This window comes from Psittacula echo, assembly GCF_963264785.1.
Source record: "Psittacula echo genome assembly, chromosome: 23".
In the NCBI taxonomy this organism is placed as follows: Eukaryota; Metazoa; Chordata; class Aves; order Psittaciformes; family Psittacidae; genus Psittacula; species Psittacula echo.
Window position 1 is genome coordinate 4,277,080 of NC_137748.1, and position 15,726 is coordinate 4,292,805.

A 15,726-nucleotide genomic window follows, 5' to 3' on the forward strand; every position below is an offset into this window, starting at 1 on the left:
GCTCGGCGGGGTAGTAAAGATGCATTGTGTACACTTGCCCCGGGGCACCAGGGGCACAGAGAGCTCTTGAATGTGAGTGAATACATGTTCAGCCGCCGTCCACAACCCTTCCGCGCTGCAGATCCGGCCTACTCGCTGTCGCTCTTGTCCACCAGTACCGCGTCCGACTCCTCCGTGATCTCCAGCAGCGTGTGCGTCTCGGGGCTCTCCCCGCGCATCAGATCCGAGTTTTCTCCCTCCTCTCCACCCACCTCCACCAGCTCCGTGGCTTTCACTTCCACCTCGCCCTCTCTTATCTTCTTGACATGGAAAGTGAAGGGTGGCACTTTGTAGACGGCTGTCTTGGACCTGGCATAGATGGTGTGGTCCGGGGTGAAAGACTTCCTCAGCTTGTCCCGAGAGGTCTTCATCTTCTCCCTCCTTTCATTAGTCACAATCTTGGTGCCCAGTTTATTCATCCTCTTCTCCAGGTTGTGGCGGGTCTTCTCCAAGTTGTGACGGGTCTTCTCCAGGTTTTCCTTGGTCTTTAGTTTAGTTTTCTCCATCTTCTCCTTCGAGAATGCCTTCTTAAAGTCATCCACTCTTTTCATGCCGCTCCTTTTGATGCGCTCTGCCCGTGACTCTTCAATAATCTCTTCAATCTCCACCTCTTCATCTGAGGAGAGCTGGATGTGGTCCTCCTCTGCGTGGTCCTCACCCACAGGCCCCTCTTCTCCCTCACCTTCCTTCTCCAGCTTTTCGCCCTCCTTTAGAGACTTGCTGATGCTCAGTTTAGACGGGAGCTTCACTTCATCCTGCAAGACACAGACCGGAGCCAGTGAGACACAGACACGCACACAGATACACGCAGCCTCCCCAGGCTCAGAGCCACCCGCAGGTGACATCGGGCCCGGGCCGGTCCTCCTTTAATGTGCCTGATGAGTCACTGTCAGGAGGATCTGCCCCACCTGCAGCAGCTCAGGGCTCTCTGTAGTTAAGCTCAGGATTCCAGGCTGGTTCCAAACCCATCGTGACTCCAGAGCTGCCAGCACTGAACCTGCAGCCTCTTCCCTTCATGCTGTGCCCCTCCCGCAGCCCCAGTTTCACCTTCAGCAGCGCCTGCCCATCGCACGCTCCCAGCTCCAGGAATGCTCCCGCCGCATCCTGCTGCAGAGGGAGCAGGGAACCCCTCAGAACAATGCGGTGCCCCTTTGCCCCCCAGCGCCCGCCCAGGGCCCCTCCTGCCCTAGCCCGCGGTGTTTCAGTGGCTGGCTCCTCTTGGCAGGGCACTGCCCGGGCTCGGTGGCCCGGGGCTCGGCGCTGCGCTGGGCTGCAGATGGCAGCACAGTCCGGAGCCGGGATGTGGCCATGCGGTACACACGGTCTGTGCACCCCGGCCTGTGCTCAGACCTTCCCAAGGCCTGCAGGATCCAGATGTGGGGCTGGGACATCCCTTGGGATGCAGCAGGCCACCCTGGTTTTCCCATTTCCCTGCTCGGGGTAAGGCAGGGAATTTATCCAGGCTGTGTCTGAAGACAGCAGGAACAGAGCCCTGACCTGCAGGTTGCAAGGTTACGCTGCCTCTACTCGGCACGGGGTGAATTCATTCAGCTTCTCCGCTCTCCCGGGTCAGCCAAGTTTCTGATCCCAGTGGCAGAGGACAAGCATGTGCCCGGGAATGGGGCGCAGGTCTGGAGCGGGATTGGTTTTCATCTGAGCAGCACATAGTGTGCGTCCCTGCACTGAATCACCTCGTGTCCCGGCCAGGCTGGAAATAGCCCATCACTGCACGGAGCATCGCAGCTGCGGCTCCCAGTGCTACTGCCCCACTGCTTTTAACCTGTGGGGCCGGGTGGGAAAGGCTGGAGCTGCCCCAGCCCCAGCCCAACGGCAGCGCAGGGAATAGGCAGGCACAGAGCAGAGCTGCCGGGCTGAAGGTGTGGAACCCTGGGCATTCCCAGCCCTGTGCAGGCAGGAGCTGAACAGGGGCTCCCGGTGCCCCCATGTCCCTGGGTGCTGGCTGCTGCTCTGTGTCACACTTGCACAGTGGTACCCACTGCACTGCCCTTCTCCAGCCCCGCTCCAGCCCCTCCACGTCTCTCTTGTTGTGAGGGGCCCAGAGCTGAACACAGGATTCGAGGTGCGGCCTCACCAGTGCCCAGTGCAGGGGGAAGATGTCAAGAGCCAGGGCACTCGTGATGGTCAAACCCACAAAGCAGCCGCCGGGGCCCAGCCCCTGGAGCTGCTTCTGCGCCGGTCCCTGCGCGGTGCCCGGTGTGTTGTGTGCTGTGGGCTCGCCAAGGCCACCTCCACGCAGGACACGGGCTGCTCCTCCTGCCCTCCCATCACTTGAGAACCGACAGGAGCTGATCGAGGACGTGACTGCAGCACGGCTCCACCCGGGGCAAATGCAGATGCTTCCAGCTGTGTCTCCTTCCTCCGCAGGCGCTGTTCCTTGGGCAAGCCGCAGTGCTGAAGTGTGAGGGCATCTGGGGAAACCTCTGTGGGCAGCGACAGCTCAGCCCCACGGAGCACGGGAGGGTGACACTGGCTGCAGGGTCATGGTTGATAGGCAGAGCGTGCAGAGCACGCAGCTGCACCCTCCGGATCCCAGCTCAGGTCCCGGATGCTTTCTGGGATCGAGGTGAGGTGGCCCCATGTGTTTTCTTCATTTGCTCTGCTGCTTGAAGGGAAAACAATAGCCAGGCTCTCCCGAGGGCCAGGCCAGCCCTGACCAAACCCCGGTGCTGGGCGGGCAGGATCCTGTTCTCCACAACAACACCTGCTGGAGCGATCCCAGAGACTCCCGGGGACCCAGCCCCGCCAGCCCAGAACATCAGGAACTCCGGCCGCTTCCTTCCCTCTGAGTCAACACAATGAGCCAGAACAAAGGCATCCCCCTCTCCCTGGCACCACCGGCCCTGGACACGGGCCATATCCTGCGAACTCAGATACTTATCGGCCCCTTGTTAACTCCAGAACATGTGTCTGCAGGAGGAAACAGCACCTCAGAACCTCCCTGCCTGCCACAGAGATAACCTTGGGTTACAGCCCCAAATGCACCTTCTGACCAAGCATGGCTTTATGGGCTGCGCTAGCAACACACCACCCAGCTCAGCACCATCCTGCAGATCATTCCTTGCAGCCACAACAACGCGGTTGGCAGCAGCTCCCAGTCCATGGGGCAGGGGGACAAGGTGGCTCTTTGCAGTCCCTGCCACTGCACCCAGGACCAGCAGTGCAGGCAGTTGGGTCCCAGCTCCCACAGGGTGCAGCATGGACAGACCCACACACCCCATGGTGCCCCATGCTGAGCATCGCTCACATGCAGCTCCCCACCCGCACCCAGGCACTGCCCCAATGCCACCAGTGGTCTCCTCTTCCTCCCTGCCCGGTGCCTGCAGACACAGCACTGGTGTGGGGAACAATGGGATCTCGCTGGAACAATCAAGAACCATCCCGGGTCTATGAGTGGCAGCTACACAGATCCCTGCTCTGGCACTATGGTCTGTGCCCTCTGTTTCACTATGAGCCACGTTTTGCACCCCAGGCATTCCAACTACTCTCTTCTTACTGGGAAAACACTGACCCTTGAAGAGGGAGAGTCCCAGCTCCTGGCTCTGGGCATTGCTGACTGTTGGGGTGCTCAAACAGGGGCCCCCATCAGCAGATGTGAACCAGTTCTGTGCCCGGACAGCTCCCGCTGCCAAAGGCATTGGGGAAACAAGATTCCTCAGAGGGTTTTACACCAGCAGAAGGAAAACCCCTCCCTGAGCTCAGGCAGAGCTGTGCCTGCGGCAGGATGGGCAGCACGTGTGTGTCTGTGTGTGTGTGCTGGGCTGAGCCCGCTGCATCCCAAGGCTTCACACCACGGCTCTTTCACCCACCCCGGCCCGTTTCGCTGTGCTGCCCCTGGGCACAGACCTCCCTGGGAACACGGCTCCCTTTGGGACGCTCCCTCCGGCTGGCAGAGTCGATGGGATGGCGGCTTGTGCCTTGTGAGCACCAGGAGGGGCCCCGGGGCCTGTACCCAGGCACTTGGCTGCCAGCAGATGGGTGCTGGGCTGCTCGCCCTGCGCCAGGCCCTGCTGTGGGATGTGCCTGCTCGGCTGAGCCCTGTTTTCCAGGCGAGTTCCCATGCGGTGAGTCACGGCCGCTCCATGGACACCAGCACGTTGCTACAACACATGTAAACACTTCCCCGGCCTTATAAAAGGCCAATGAGACACAAAGCTGAGCTGCATTCCCAGCCCTGCACGGCTCTGCAGCACCAGCAGCTCTTCCGAACGTCCCCAGAGTGTGAGAGGGGCTCTAGGATTGCTCCGACTGGGTAAAGAACAGAGTCCCAGGACTCCCAGGCACTCCGGGCTCCGGTTGGAAGGTTTAATGGAAGGGTTTTACACACGCACATGCCAAGCACACCTGCAGGTCACTGTGTTCCGTTCCTGTCACACACGCAGCAGCACAGACGGTTCACATGCAGCTGGAACATGCAGAACGCGCTCTGCTCGCATCCCCAGGCTCTGCTATGGGATGATCCCAGCTGCTGATGGGTGAACTGGAGCTTCTGCCCCGTCCTGCACTCGCCCAGGGGAAGCTGAGGGGGGAAACAAAACCTGCACCCCAGTTTCCCCTGGCAGCTTCCCCAGACAGCCCAGTTCCTGGGAGGAGCTCACCGTTGCCTGGATCCGGGATGGTCCTGTCCCTGGACCGATGTGGCTGCTCCCATCACCCGAAGCGTGGGCTGCTGGAGCTGGGTGCTGCTCCAGCAGGCACACAATAAGAGGAAGGCTTTAACAGGGCCCTGTGCTGTTACCAGCAGCTCTTGTGGTATGAGATAAGTGTTAGACAAACAGCAGTGGAAGTCACCACTGGCTCCTAGTGAACAGCACTGGGGGCTGCTGGTGCTGAGCAGGAACAGGTCCTGTCTGACACAATGGGAGCTTTACACACTCTGTGCTCTCTGCCTGGCTTTATCTACTTGAAACAACTTCAAACCACTCCACAAACACAAGCTAAACCCTACAAGAAGCCTGAGGAGCTTTGATCAGGTCTGTATGGCAGAGGGGGAAACTGAGGCTCAGCAAACAGGTCGGATTTGCCCAGTCACAGCACACACCAGCAGAGCCAACTGCTCCTGGCTACCAGCCCTTCATGCAAGTGCTCAGCAATCCCTGCCTCCCAGGGCACAGAGGTGAGTGCGTGACAAGCCCCAGGATTCCTGGGAGAAACTCCCAGCTCCAGCAGCACTGGGAGGGCAGCAGCAAGCGCATTAGGCAAGAGCGGAGGCGTTGCTGCCAACTGGAAGCTCAGCCTCGCAGGCTGAAGGCTGCAGCAGCCACAAGCAGAGAGGCAAAGGCTCTGGAATCAGCAGCTTCAGGAGAGGTTCAGAGTCATCTTCAGGGGGTTCTCTTGCTGAGGCCCTAAACTGCTGCCTCCTGGCACGTCTTCTGCTGGTGTGGGCCACGGCACCCTTCCTGCAGCCGGCTCATAGGGCAGTCCCTGGCGAAGGCTCAGAGGGCACAGGCTGGGTCTTCTCAGGCTAAGATGAGGAAAACGGCGTTTCAATGGCCACGGAAAGCAAGCACAGTGGAAAAACTTACCTGTCCCTGCTGGGCACGGGAGCCGGAACGTCACCAACAAAGCCATCCGGCTTAGCATGAGAACAGGCAGGGGGAAGAGGCACAGGGGGTGTTTTAGTAAAGAGAGAAGCCAGGCAGCAAAATCTGACAGAAAAGGCAGCAAAGATTTATCAGAGGGAAGAGTGTCCCTGCCTCATCTACAGCAGGGCCTGGGAGATGCAGAATCCCTCCTATGGCTTCAGGCCCATTACCCTGAGCACTGCCATAGGGCCAGATTCTGCTCTGTCCTCACACTGCTGCTCACAGTGATTTGATGGGGCTGTTCCGGAGGTTCCTCTGATCCCTGTGGCGTAGCTGAAAGCAGAGGCTGCTCCTATGTGCCAGCTTATGAAGAGACAGTGATTTTAAAGCCTGTGTTGTTCATTCCAGAACCCCAGCACTGGGTTTGTCAGCACATGGACCATACCCGACCCCAGCGCTGGGCAATACCCAGCAGTTCACAGACATCTGTATCCAGTAACACTGGGCATGGCCTCGACTCCTGTGTCCCAAAGGTTGGATAGATTTTATTTCCAATAAAATCAGAAGCCTCCAGTCCTTAGAGAGAAGCCCGAATCCTGCAGTTCCCAAAGACCACTGCAGAGACAAAGGGAAAGATCCACAATATGAGGGGTAAGAGCAAACTTGGTTGGGATTAAAGGGATAAGCTAGTGTGCTCTCAAGCCGTACCACCCTGACTAGCAGAAGGCCCTTTCTAAGTCTGTATTGTGCAACCTCCTTGGCACCTGTCTCTACCAGGCACATCCAGTAACGCTGTGTCCTGGGGCTGGCTCCTGAGAGGCTGGGACAGGGAGCAGCACAGCTCCAGCACTGGGGCTCCTTCAGACCTGGTGGTGCAAAGAGAGGAGCGGCACGGGAGGGGAGGCTGTGCTTGGAGAAGGGTTTCAGCCACCAGTGAGGCAGGAGAAAGGCAGGGCTGGAGGAAACAGGGAAGTAAATAGATGCAGAGTGAAGAGGTTGGGGTTTCTTCCCCTCTGAGAGCAGGAAAGAAGGGTTTGATCCTGTTACCAGGCTCTCTGTACAACTGGCTTTGCTCTCAGAACTGCTCCTCCCGGATAAACCTGTCTCAACGATGGAGTCTGCACTACAGATGATCTGCAGATAGATCCGTGCTGATGCTGACATTCGCATCCTCACTTAAAGCTACAGACTAAACATCCTGGGGCCTTGCACTCTAAATGTCTGATTTCCCCTCACTGACACTGAGCATCTTTGTTTCTGGTCTTTGTCCTGTCTTGCAGCTGGACAGTGGAGCTGTGGTTCTTGAGGTACCTTGTAAGTTGTAGGAGATCTTGGAGAATCCAGAGGACGACATTAGCCCAGCCAGGGTAAAAGAGGGCATAAGCAACGTGCCAACAAGCTTCGGAGTCACTGCCATGCTCTGTATGGGTCACAGACACATCACAGCACATCAGAGAGGACACTGCATTGTTCTCTGCTCATTCCTTAGGGAGGGACAGCTCGGGGGAGCAGCAAGATGCAGGAAGAGCCCAACGCTTCCCACCCTGAGCCCAGGGTGTGCTGTGGGATACGGGCTCTCTCTTCTGTCTTGGCTGGAGCTGGGACACGGGGACAGCACAGGCAGCACTGTGCTGGGAGCGATGCTGGAGGGCAACTCCAGAGTGTTCCCATATCCATAAACTGGGGGAAATGGGGATAACAAACAGGAGCAGCACCTCCTATGGCACTCACACCCTTCCAGCGCTCCGCAGCGCCTACAGCACAAAGCAGCTTTTACCACCCACCACTGAAATTCCCACCCAGGGCACACTGGAGAGGGATGGGGCTGTGTCTGAGCACTAAACGGCTTCTTGAAGGCTTTGATTTCTAATTCCAGACACTTAGATCCACTGCTGACAGGCCCACGGGAGGCCTGAGGGAGGGGTACGTGATCAGAAGGAATATTACCTCTGGTTTGATTTTCCTGAGCCATTAATAGCCCTTGGAGACAATTTCCTGCTGCACAGCTCAGTGTGTACCTATAATGCTGAAAGGATTTCAGCGAAGCACAGTCTTGGCACTAACTGCTTATAAATAATACCTGAGCATTGAAATATTAATGCAGTTGATGCCAGGCTGCAACACAGAAATCCACGCTCCAGAGCTGAGTGGTTATGGTAGAAAGACTATAACCTGCACTAAGAAAAACCCTGGAAGTGGGAGCTCTTACATCCTGACATTGGTTTAAGGCTCAGATTCCCTCCTGTGAGTTATCTTGAGACTCTTGTAGTTCAGTAACGTGCAGAGTGTGAAGGATTCTTTCCACATGTCCACATGGTGCCGCAGACAAGGCATGGAGAACAGGCAGGTCGAGGGCCTCCCCCTGTGCTGACATCTCTCTTCAGTGTTGAATGCTTTTGCTCAGGCTCCACTGAACCCAGGGCATGGACCCACGCTGCCTGCTCCCGGCGGGCTCTGAACCCTCTGCTGCCATCAGAGCCAAGCCCTGGGCGGCCTGGAGGCTGCAGCCCCGGGGTTCGCACCCCCTGCCCTCCCTGCCCCGCTTCTCACCACACAAGTTCTTTTCCATGTGTTATTTTGGGGAGCACAGGCCCAAACCCGAGGCAGCTCAGGTCCGGCTGCCCAGTCTGTGGCATTTGGGTGTGGGTTTGAAATTCACCCTCCTCCCCACCGCCCACAACCTCGCTGCTCTCGTCCCTATAAGGCCCCCTCAAGGCACAAAAGCCAAACTGTGCTATTTATACTCCCAGCCCTACCTACCCTCCGCATTGTGTGCCTGAGGTTCGTGTTCCAGCGCTCCCATATCCACCCGGCCCTTCCTGGAGGAGCTCCATGTCCCACCAGGCTCCAGGTGGCCACCGGCATCCCCTGTAGAGCCATGGGAGCCCCAGCTCGACAGCATGGAGCAACCCTGGCCACAGGCTGCTCCTTCCAACAACCACCACCACCCATCACAGCCGGACCTGCCTCGAGCCCAGCGCCCAAACAAAGGACTTCAGGAATTCCCTCCTGGATGCGTGTGCTGAGGGCTGCCTGTAAGAATTCCAGAATCCAGGCCTTTGGCATCTGCTGGAATAAGTTTAACTGTCAGAAAGCGTTTGGAGGAAGAATGCTGTGCTCTGGTGAGGGCTGCCATGTGCCATTGCACAGCTGAGTGTGGCACGTGTCTGTCTGGCTTCAGAGCAGCAGCTTTACGCCTGGGACATCTGTTATTTCATCACGAGCTGCAGTAACCGGCCCCACATTCTTGTCTCCTACAACCAGGAGATTTGGGATGAGGTCTTAGAATCATAGAATGGTTTGGGTTGGAAAGGACCTTAAGATCATCCAGTTCCAACCCCCTGCCATGGGCAGGGACACCTCACCCTAAACCACATCTCCCAAGGCTCTGTTCAACCTGGCCTTGAACACTGCCAGGGATGGGGCAGCCACAACTTCTCTGGGCACCCTGGGCCAGCGCCTCAGCACCCTCACAGGGAAGAGCTTCTGCCTTAGATCTAACCTGAACTTCCCCTGTTTCAGTTTGAACCCATCAGCCCTTGTCCTATCGCTGCAGTCCCTGATGGAGAGTCCCTCTCCAGCATCCTTGTAGCCCCCCTCAGACACTGGAAGCTGCTCTGAGGTCTCCACGCAGCCTTCTCTTCTCCAGGCTGAACAGCCCCAATGTTCCCAGCCTGGCTCCATACGGGAGGTGCTCAGCCCCTGCTCATCCTCGTGGCCTCCTCTGGACCTGCTCCAGTTTGTTTTTATTAGCAGCCACTCTCAACACATTTGCTGGTGTCCTGATTTCCCCGCAGGCCGGGCGCCTGGGACACACGCACAAAGGAAGCACTGAGGCTGCTAACGCCTGCACGCAGCCATCTGACAGCAGATTCCTGAGGAGGGCAAGTTCTGGGTATGGAAAGAAGACAAAAAGTCTGCCAAAAGCCTGTCCCCTTTGCTTTTGGTAGGCAAGTCTTCCAAAGAGAAAAATGGGATCGTTTGGAGGGGGGTGGCTTTTTCAAGTGTAATTCTCCAGAACTGATCAAATTCCCCACGTTCCGCCAATACAGAAACTCTTCCCTGGGCAGGAATCAAACCAGCTCCTGGCAATATCAGGCACCAGTGTATGTGAGAGGGAGCAAGGGAGCAGCACAGGCACACCCGGGGCTGTGGGTACAGGGCTGGGTTAATGCCTGCTCCTCAGCTGCCCCAGTGGATGCGGTTTCAGCCCCTGCTTTCCCCCAGCCCAGCAGAGTCCCGGCTCCACAGCACTCCCCAAGCACAACCTGATTTCAGTTCCTCCTCGTCCAGCAGCAAAGCACAACCTTCACCTCATCTCCCAAGGTGCCAAAATGTCTCATTTACACTCTTGAAATAGTCCATCTGTAACTGCCTCCATGCTGAGACAATAACTCTACAACCAGTGGAGAGCTGCTTTACCTCCACCTCCCTTTAATCCTCCATAGCACAGGATCAATGACACTACATCCCACAGAGCACGCCAACTGTTTGACCTGGCTGTCTTGCCTGGAAACAGCCACTCCTGGGGTTCAGTAATATTTTCTGTCTCTTCGGATGATTTGTTCTCCAAAAAGCCCAATAAATCTTTGCATTTTTAGCCATAGCAACTGGCAGCGCAATTGCAGGGGCAAGTTAATCCCAGCTTTCCAAAGGCAGTTTGTTCTGAGTTAGAAAGTAGTAAGAAGTTGCTCACCACCACAGAACGAATTACACTGTAGCAAAATCCCCAACCCAGGCCTTGGTAGGTGGGTCTTGAGAAGTGAAACGCTGAGTTAGAAAAGGGTTATTGCGCGATTTTAGATGTGGTTTAAACCATAGACACAGAACTCAGAGACTTTTCCTCATTAACCCCCCCAGGGTGGAGCCTGTCACAGTTTCAGGTTTGTAGACTCTTGCTACAGTCTTTTTCATGTCACAGTTATTAATACTGAAGCACAGAAAGACATCAGGCAGTGAGGTGGGAATCACCAGCAACAAACAGCGTTGATCAGTCCTGGTAAGGCAGCTGCACATCAGCCTCTCGAATGTACACACAGGCCCAGCACCTCTTTCTGCAGAGTTCTATTGTTATCTGGTTTGCACAAGCGCAGGCAGTGCCACTCTCGTGACTGGTGTGCCTGGAACTGAATCCCTTACAGTGCTGGAATAGTCAGGTAAATACCTCAGGACACAGAGCTGTGACCTGCTGCTCCGCACATCCGCTGTGGGCTTCCCACTGCCTGCCTGTGCCAGGGATCTGTGCAGAGCGACAGCTCCAGAACCCCAGTGAGAGACAAACTCCAACCCCCCTGTCCCTCCCAGGGCAAAACCAAGCAAACAAACCCCCTAAAACCAACCCAAAATTTCCCAGATCCCCCTCAATGGTTGGTAACTTCCTTGGAATAAGAGGTCTCCCCAAAGAAGAGAGCCTCCTGTATATGACAGACTATTTTCCCTTACACCAAGCCACACAATTCCAGGTTCTGTACACTGAAAATGCCATGGTGATGTTTTTATGACATTTATCTACAGAGTAATGGAGCTATTAAACAACCCAGTTCCACAGGAGAGCTAATCATGACAATAGCTCTGAGACACACAGTACATTGGTATCGTTTAGAAACTTCCCCTGTTGACCAACACCACATTTCCATTGTATGCAGGGAAGGGCAGCATTGCTGAGGAGTGCAAAACCATCCCCTTTCTTCTGGGGGGGTGCCTGTGCCCAGGCCTGGCCACCCCATCGTTGTGCAGCTCTGTCTCTGTGCAGCCCCATGATCCAGAGCAGCATTTGGTACTCAGGCACATTCCTGTTGTTATTGCCTATTTCTTTCCAGTGTTCAGACCCCCAAAGCCCATCCCGGAGCTCATTGTCCAGTTTAAGCACCACATGAAGAGATAATCCAAGAGTTTCTCCTCCAAGAGAGCCCTTTGTTTGCCTGAGCAGGGCCGATCACAGCTTGGGTCCCCCCGAATGGGATCCTCACCCTCTGTGGCCAGGCCTGCCCTGTCTTCCTGCAGAGGGGGGGCACTGCCATAGGGAGCAAGAGGCTCCATTTCACATGAAGCAAACCTGGGGAACTTCTCACTGGGGCTCTGTGGCCTCCCAGTCAAATCACACTCAATTCCCTGCTGGGAAATTGCTCTGAATTACAAATCACTCCTTTTGACTCCCTAATAGCTCCATGATTCACAAGATCCCTGTAGCCCCCTGTCAACTGAAGCACTCAGAGGCTGTTCAGACCTCATTTCCTCCAGAAGCAGGACTGCTTTTCAATATTAAAGACAAACTCTACTCAATATCCCTAAGCAACAGCAAAGCCAAAGGAGCAGCTCCCAAAGGCCCCAGGAGCTTGCCAACTTCCTACCTATTTCCGTAAGCCACACGGAATGCTCTGTTTAAGCAATTCCCCCCACTCTTCCCATTTTGCATTGTCTGTTGCTTCTGCAGTACATGTAGAGTTCCATTTGATTTCTCCATGAGTAGATCCAGCCTCCCCCAAAAGCCTGATACAAATAACTTGTAATAAATCTCTATCTCTACCGGTTAAGTTGCTGCCCAGTTGGAATAGGCTCGAGCATTGCAGCTTTTTGGGCATGATAAAACTACAAATGCTTAAGCTCTGAATCAGAGTTATGCAGGCCCCTGGACGTGGTAGATTCCTGAGCCTATTATGCTCAGCTCTCCCTTCAAACCCTGTGATAAGAAGCATTCCCCCTTTTTTCCCCTTTTTTTCTTCTCTCTCTTCCCATGATGAGCACTTGATGCTTCTTTCTTTATCCCCGGCACTGTCTATTATTAACCCAGAGGCTTCTAACTGAATCATTAACTATTTCATTCACTTCTCTTCCGTGGTCCAATATGAGAGTTTGCTCTGATAAGGAAGACTAACTCCAGCCAGGAACTGACAGGAACGCTCTCCTCCCTTTCTTCTTGTTTAACATTAAATTCCAACACTTAGCCCAGGGGGGAACATGAAACAAACCAAAGCTCTTCCTGACACCAGTTAACTCGAACATTCAACACTTCAGCTTGCAGGAAAAAGAACGTGGGAGTCCGTACAACACAAGGGCAGACCCGAGCGCTGGAGCTCAAGGAGCTGCTCTGCTTTCCCTCCAGTGTCTCTGCCTGTCCCAGTCAGTGCATGTCACCCCGATGCTGCCGTTACTGTCTGCTTGCTACCAGAGGCATGTCCCAAATGTGAAACATTATCACTCTCCATGCAGCAATACACGTTGTCTTTCACTAGGGAAGACACTGGCACATGGATTTACAAGACCCCCTTCCTGAACCCCACGCGTTCTTGTTCAGTTTTAGCTAAGCAGTAAAATCAGGTGATTTTGGTATTTCTGTTCTGTTGCAATGGGTGCTTAGGGCCGTCCTCACTGTCTTCATTAAAACTCCTTTTAAAAGTAGCAGCTCTACCAAACCTTGTCTTCGAACACCCACACAATGTTAACTCATGAATGAGAGAGTGCTGCTGCTCAGTTTGGGCTGCCAGGCAGCGAGCGGAGAGCCATGGACCGACCACACAGCGCGACAGAGCCCTCCACAAAGAGAACACCCACCAACAGGATGCAAAGCACGCGTCAAAGAGCTCCTTACCTGGTAGATCATGACTTTGAAGTTCCGGCGCTTCAGGAGCTCTGCTTCGTTGGCCTCCAGCTTCTTTATCTGCCCCGCTTGTTTCTCCAGGTTCTGCCGAACCGTCTTCACGTTCACGCTCACCTTGCGCACCTTTTCCAGCATCTTGTTCACGGTGTTGCTGGTGGTGGTGTGAGCCTTTGTCAGCTTGGTGAGCTCTCCCTGGATGCTGGTCACGGCGCTATCCATGTCTTGCTGTCTCTCCTCCAGCTGCGTTTGGGTCAGCTGGATCTGATCCACCGCTCCAATGATCTTGTCCAGAAGGGTCAGCACCATCACGCCATTGATCTGGTCTGGTTTGATGGGTTCTTCGGGCACGGGCTCCTCTGAGGCCTCAGAAACAGTCGGTGGTTCAATGATTTGCAGAGTAGTCTCCTCCATGATGGCTCGGGAGTCGTGGCGAGCAGAGCCCGGGAAGCTGTCACTGCAGGGACAGAGAGGAGGGAAAGCTAAACCCGAGCCTCCGCTAAACCCTGCGCTGGGAGCCGCGCCAGGAACGGGGAGCGCAGCGTGGGGATGTCTGTGCTGCGCTGCAAATGGCACAGCCCCGCAGAGCCCTCCAGCCAAAGTGCCCTGCTAAAGTCTCCAGGCTTGCAGGTCATTGGCTGACTCCACCTCAGCAAAGGACCCGCTGCCAAATGCCTCTGACCCACCCTTTCTGAAATGACTAAAATAGTTGGAGGGGAGGCGATGGCTCTGCAGGCAAACACAGGCACAGCTCAGCCAGGAATGCAAAGCTCTGAAACCACCTCCTCTGCAGCACGAGTCTAAAGCAACGAGAAGGAAAACAACAAGCCTCGAGTAAATAAATGCTCAGGAAGCTGCTGGAAAGAAGCTGTCCCCCATCCGGGCACAGCTGTGTGCAGTGAAGGAAGGGCTGCTTCAAACAACTGCACCGGCTCAAGTTCAGCTGGAAAATTCACATCTTCTGCCAATCCTCAGGGGCTGGGTTTGTTTTCCAGCACTCCAAGAGCCTGAGGTCAGTACTTTAAAGAAATGCTTCCATTTGGATTCAGCAGTGACAGCACATTAACTCCATAAACATGCAGGCTCCCATGCGTGTGAATGCCCACACGATACAAACCTCTATGCAGGTTTAGCACAGAGAGCAGGAGAATTCACTCCTGCTGGGAAGCCCCCGGGCATTCCCACATCAGTGCAGCTCCCTCGGCTCTGCCATCCTTCATCCACTGACAAATGGAGGCTAGGCTTTGAAAAGCAGGACATGCTCCTGCACACGCCATGCTGCAGTGTACTTGTAGGCAATGCCCAAACACACTGTGTTAACTAAGGCTTTATTGGTAAAAACCCCTGTTTCAGAACTTGCTTGCACATGTATTGCTTTGGAAACCACAGCGGAGAGATAATCCTTATTTTGCTAACTCTTAACCTCAGTATTGGCACAAAGCAATGCAGAGCCTTGTGTAGCGTTGGCAGCTGACACCTCGTGGAGCCATCACCAGCTTCCTGCCTTAGGACCCAGTGGGGAGGTGTCACTGGGGGCTGCCGACAGCAAGCCCCCAAGACCACGCACAGGAACGTGAAGGAGAATTCAGATCCTGAGAGTGGCAATGGGCAGACTGGGAAGGCAGCACCTTCCCTCTCCTCCCGCAGCCCTACAGCCGGGGATTCACACTCAGCACATCCTGCCTCCGCACGGGTCAAGCCTGCAAAAGCCCTGCAGCATTCCCGGGCTCACCGCCTGCCTGGGACAGCGGAGCAACGCTGCATCCCAGGCCCAGGCTGGGAAACCCACGGGACACAATGTACAGGGACATTGTTCACTGCTGAATGCTCCCCACAGTCAGCACTTTTCCTGCCCCTGTGCTCTTGCCCCATGTGACAGCTTTTCTCTGCTGCTGTGCCTGTGCTGGCTCAGTCTGCTCTCCCTGTGCATCAGTCAGTCCTGCTGTGGGACTTCCACAATAGCCATTATGTCATGGATTAAAAATAGCTTGTTTTTCTACACCCTGGTTTTTCCTGGAGGGACCCTTTTCTTCTCCTGAGCATTTCTTTCCAGTGTTTGCTGCTGATGAGTCAGTGCGATGAAAGAACCCCCTGGCTCCAGCGAGGCAGCGCTGAGGCTCTGCAGTTCTCACTGGGAATATCTGAATCCACTCTGAAGAGTGGATTTCCACAGGGATCTGTGTACGTGGCAGGAGGCAGAGCAGCGCTCTCTTTCTACATCTGCCATCTATTCCATGTGGGATTTCAGCGCAGGCTCTGCTGCCCCATTTGGGAATCAGAGTGCATAGGTCACTCTGGACCGAATCAGTCCAACAGCAGAGCAGGAAGGGGTGTTTGTGCCTGGCTCGCAGCAGGAGAGGTGATGCGCTGCTCGCGGTGTTGTGGTGTGTGCAGCACTCACCCCCTGAGCTGCACCACCATGAGTAATTTTCCATGTTAGGACATTGCATTTTCATACCAGGAAAAGCCAAGAGCTGGCAACCAGCAGCCTCCTCCTCAGAGCCGCTGGTGCGGGCACCAGGATGCTGGACCTGGACTCAATCCCTGCCA

At 55.3% G+C, this 15,726-nt stretch overlaps 1 protein-coding gene across 1 annotated transcript; it reads right to left on the reverse strand.

Moving 5' to 3' along the window:
* Positions 1–66: 66 nt before the first annotated feature.
* Positions 67–13,594, reverse strand: CAVIN1 (caveolae associated protein 1). Its single transcript, XM_080633220.1, has 2 exons — positions 13,171–13,594; positions 67–794 (listed from the first exon to the last, which is right to left on the reverse strand). The coding sequence occupies exons 1-2, from the start codon at positions 13,588–13,590 to the stop codon at positions 129–131; spliced, it is 1,086 nt and encodes a 361-aa protein (XP_080489346.1). The 5' UTR covers positions 13,591–13,594; the 3' UTR covers positions 67–128.
* Between the last annotated feature and the right edge of the window lie 2,132 nt (positions 13,595–15,726).

Coding starts and splice junctions, on each gene's coding strand:
- CAVIN1 (XM_080633220.1), bottom strand. CDS start 13,590: ATGGAGGAGACTACTCTGCAAATCATTGAACCACCGACTGTTTCTGAG. Junction 795..13,170: donor TCAAAGTCATGATCTACCAG/GTAAGGAGCTCT, acceptor TGTGTCTTGCAG/GATGAAGTGAAGCTCCCGTC.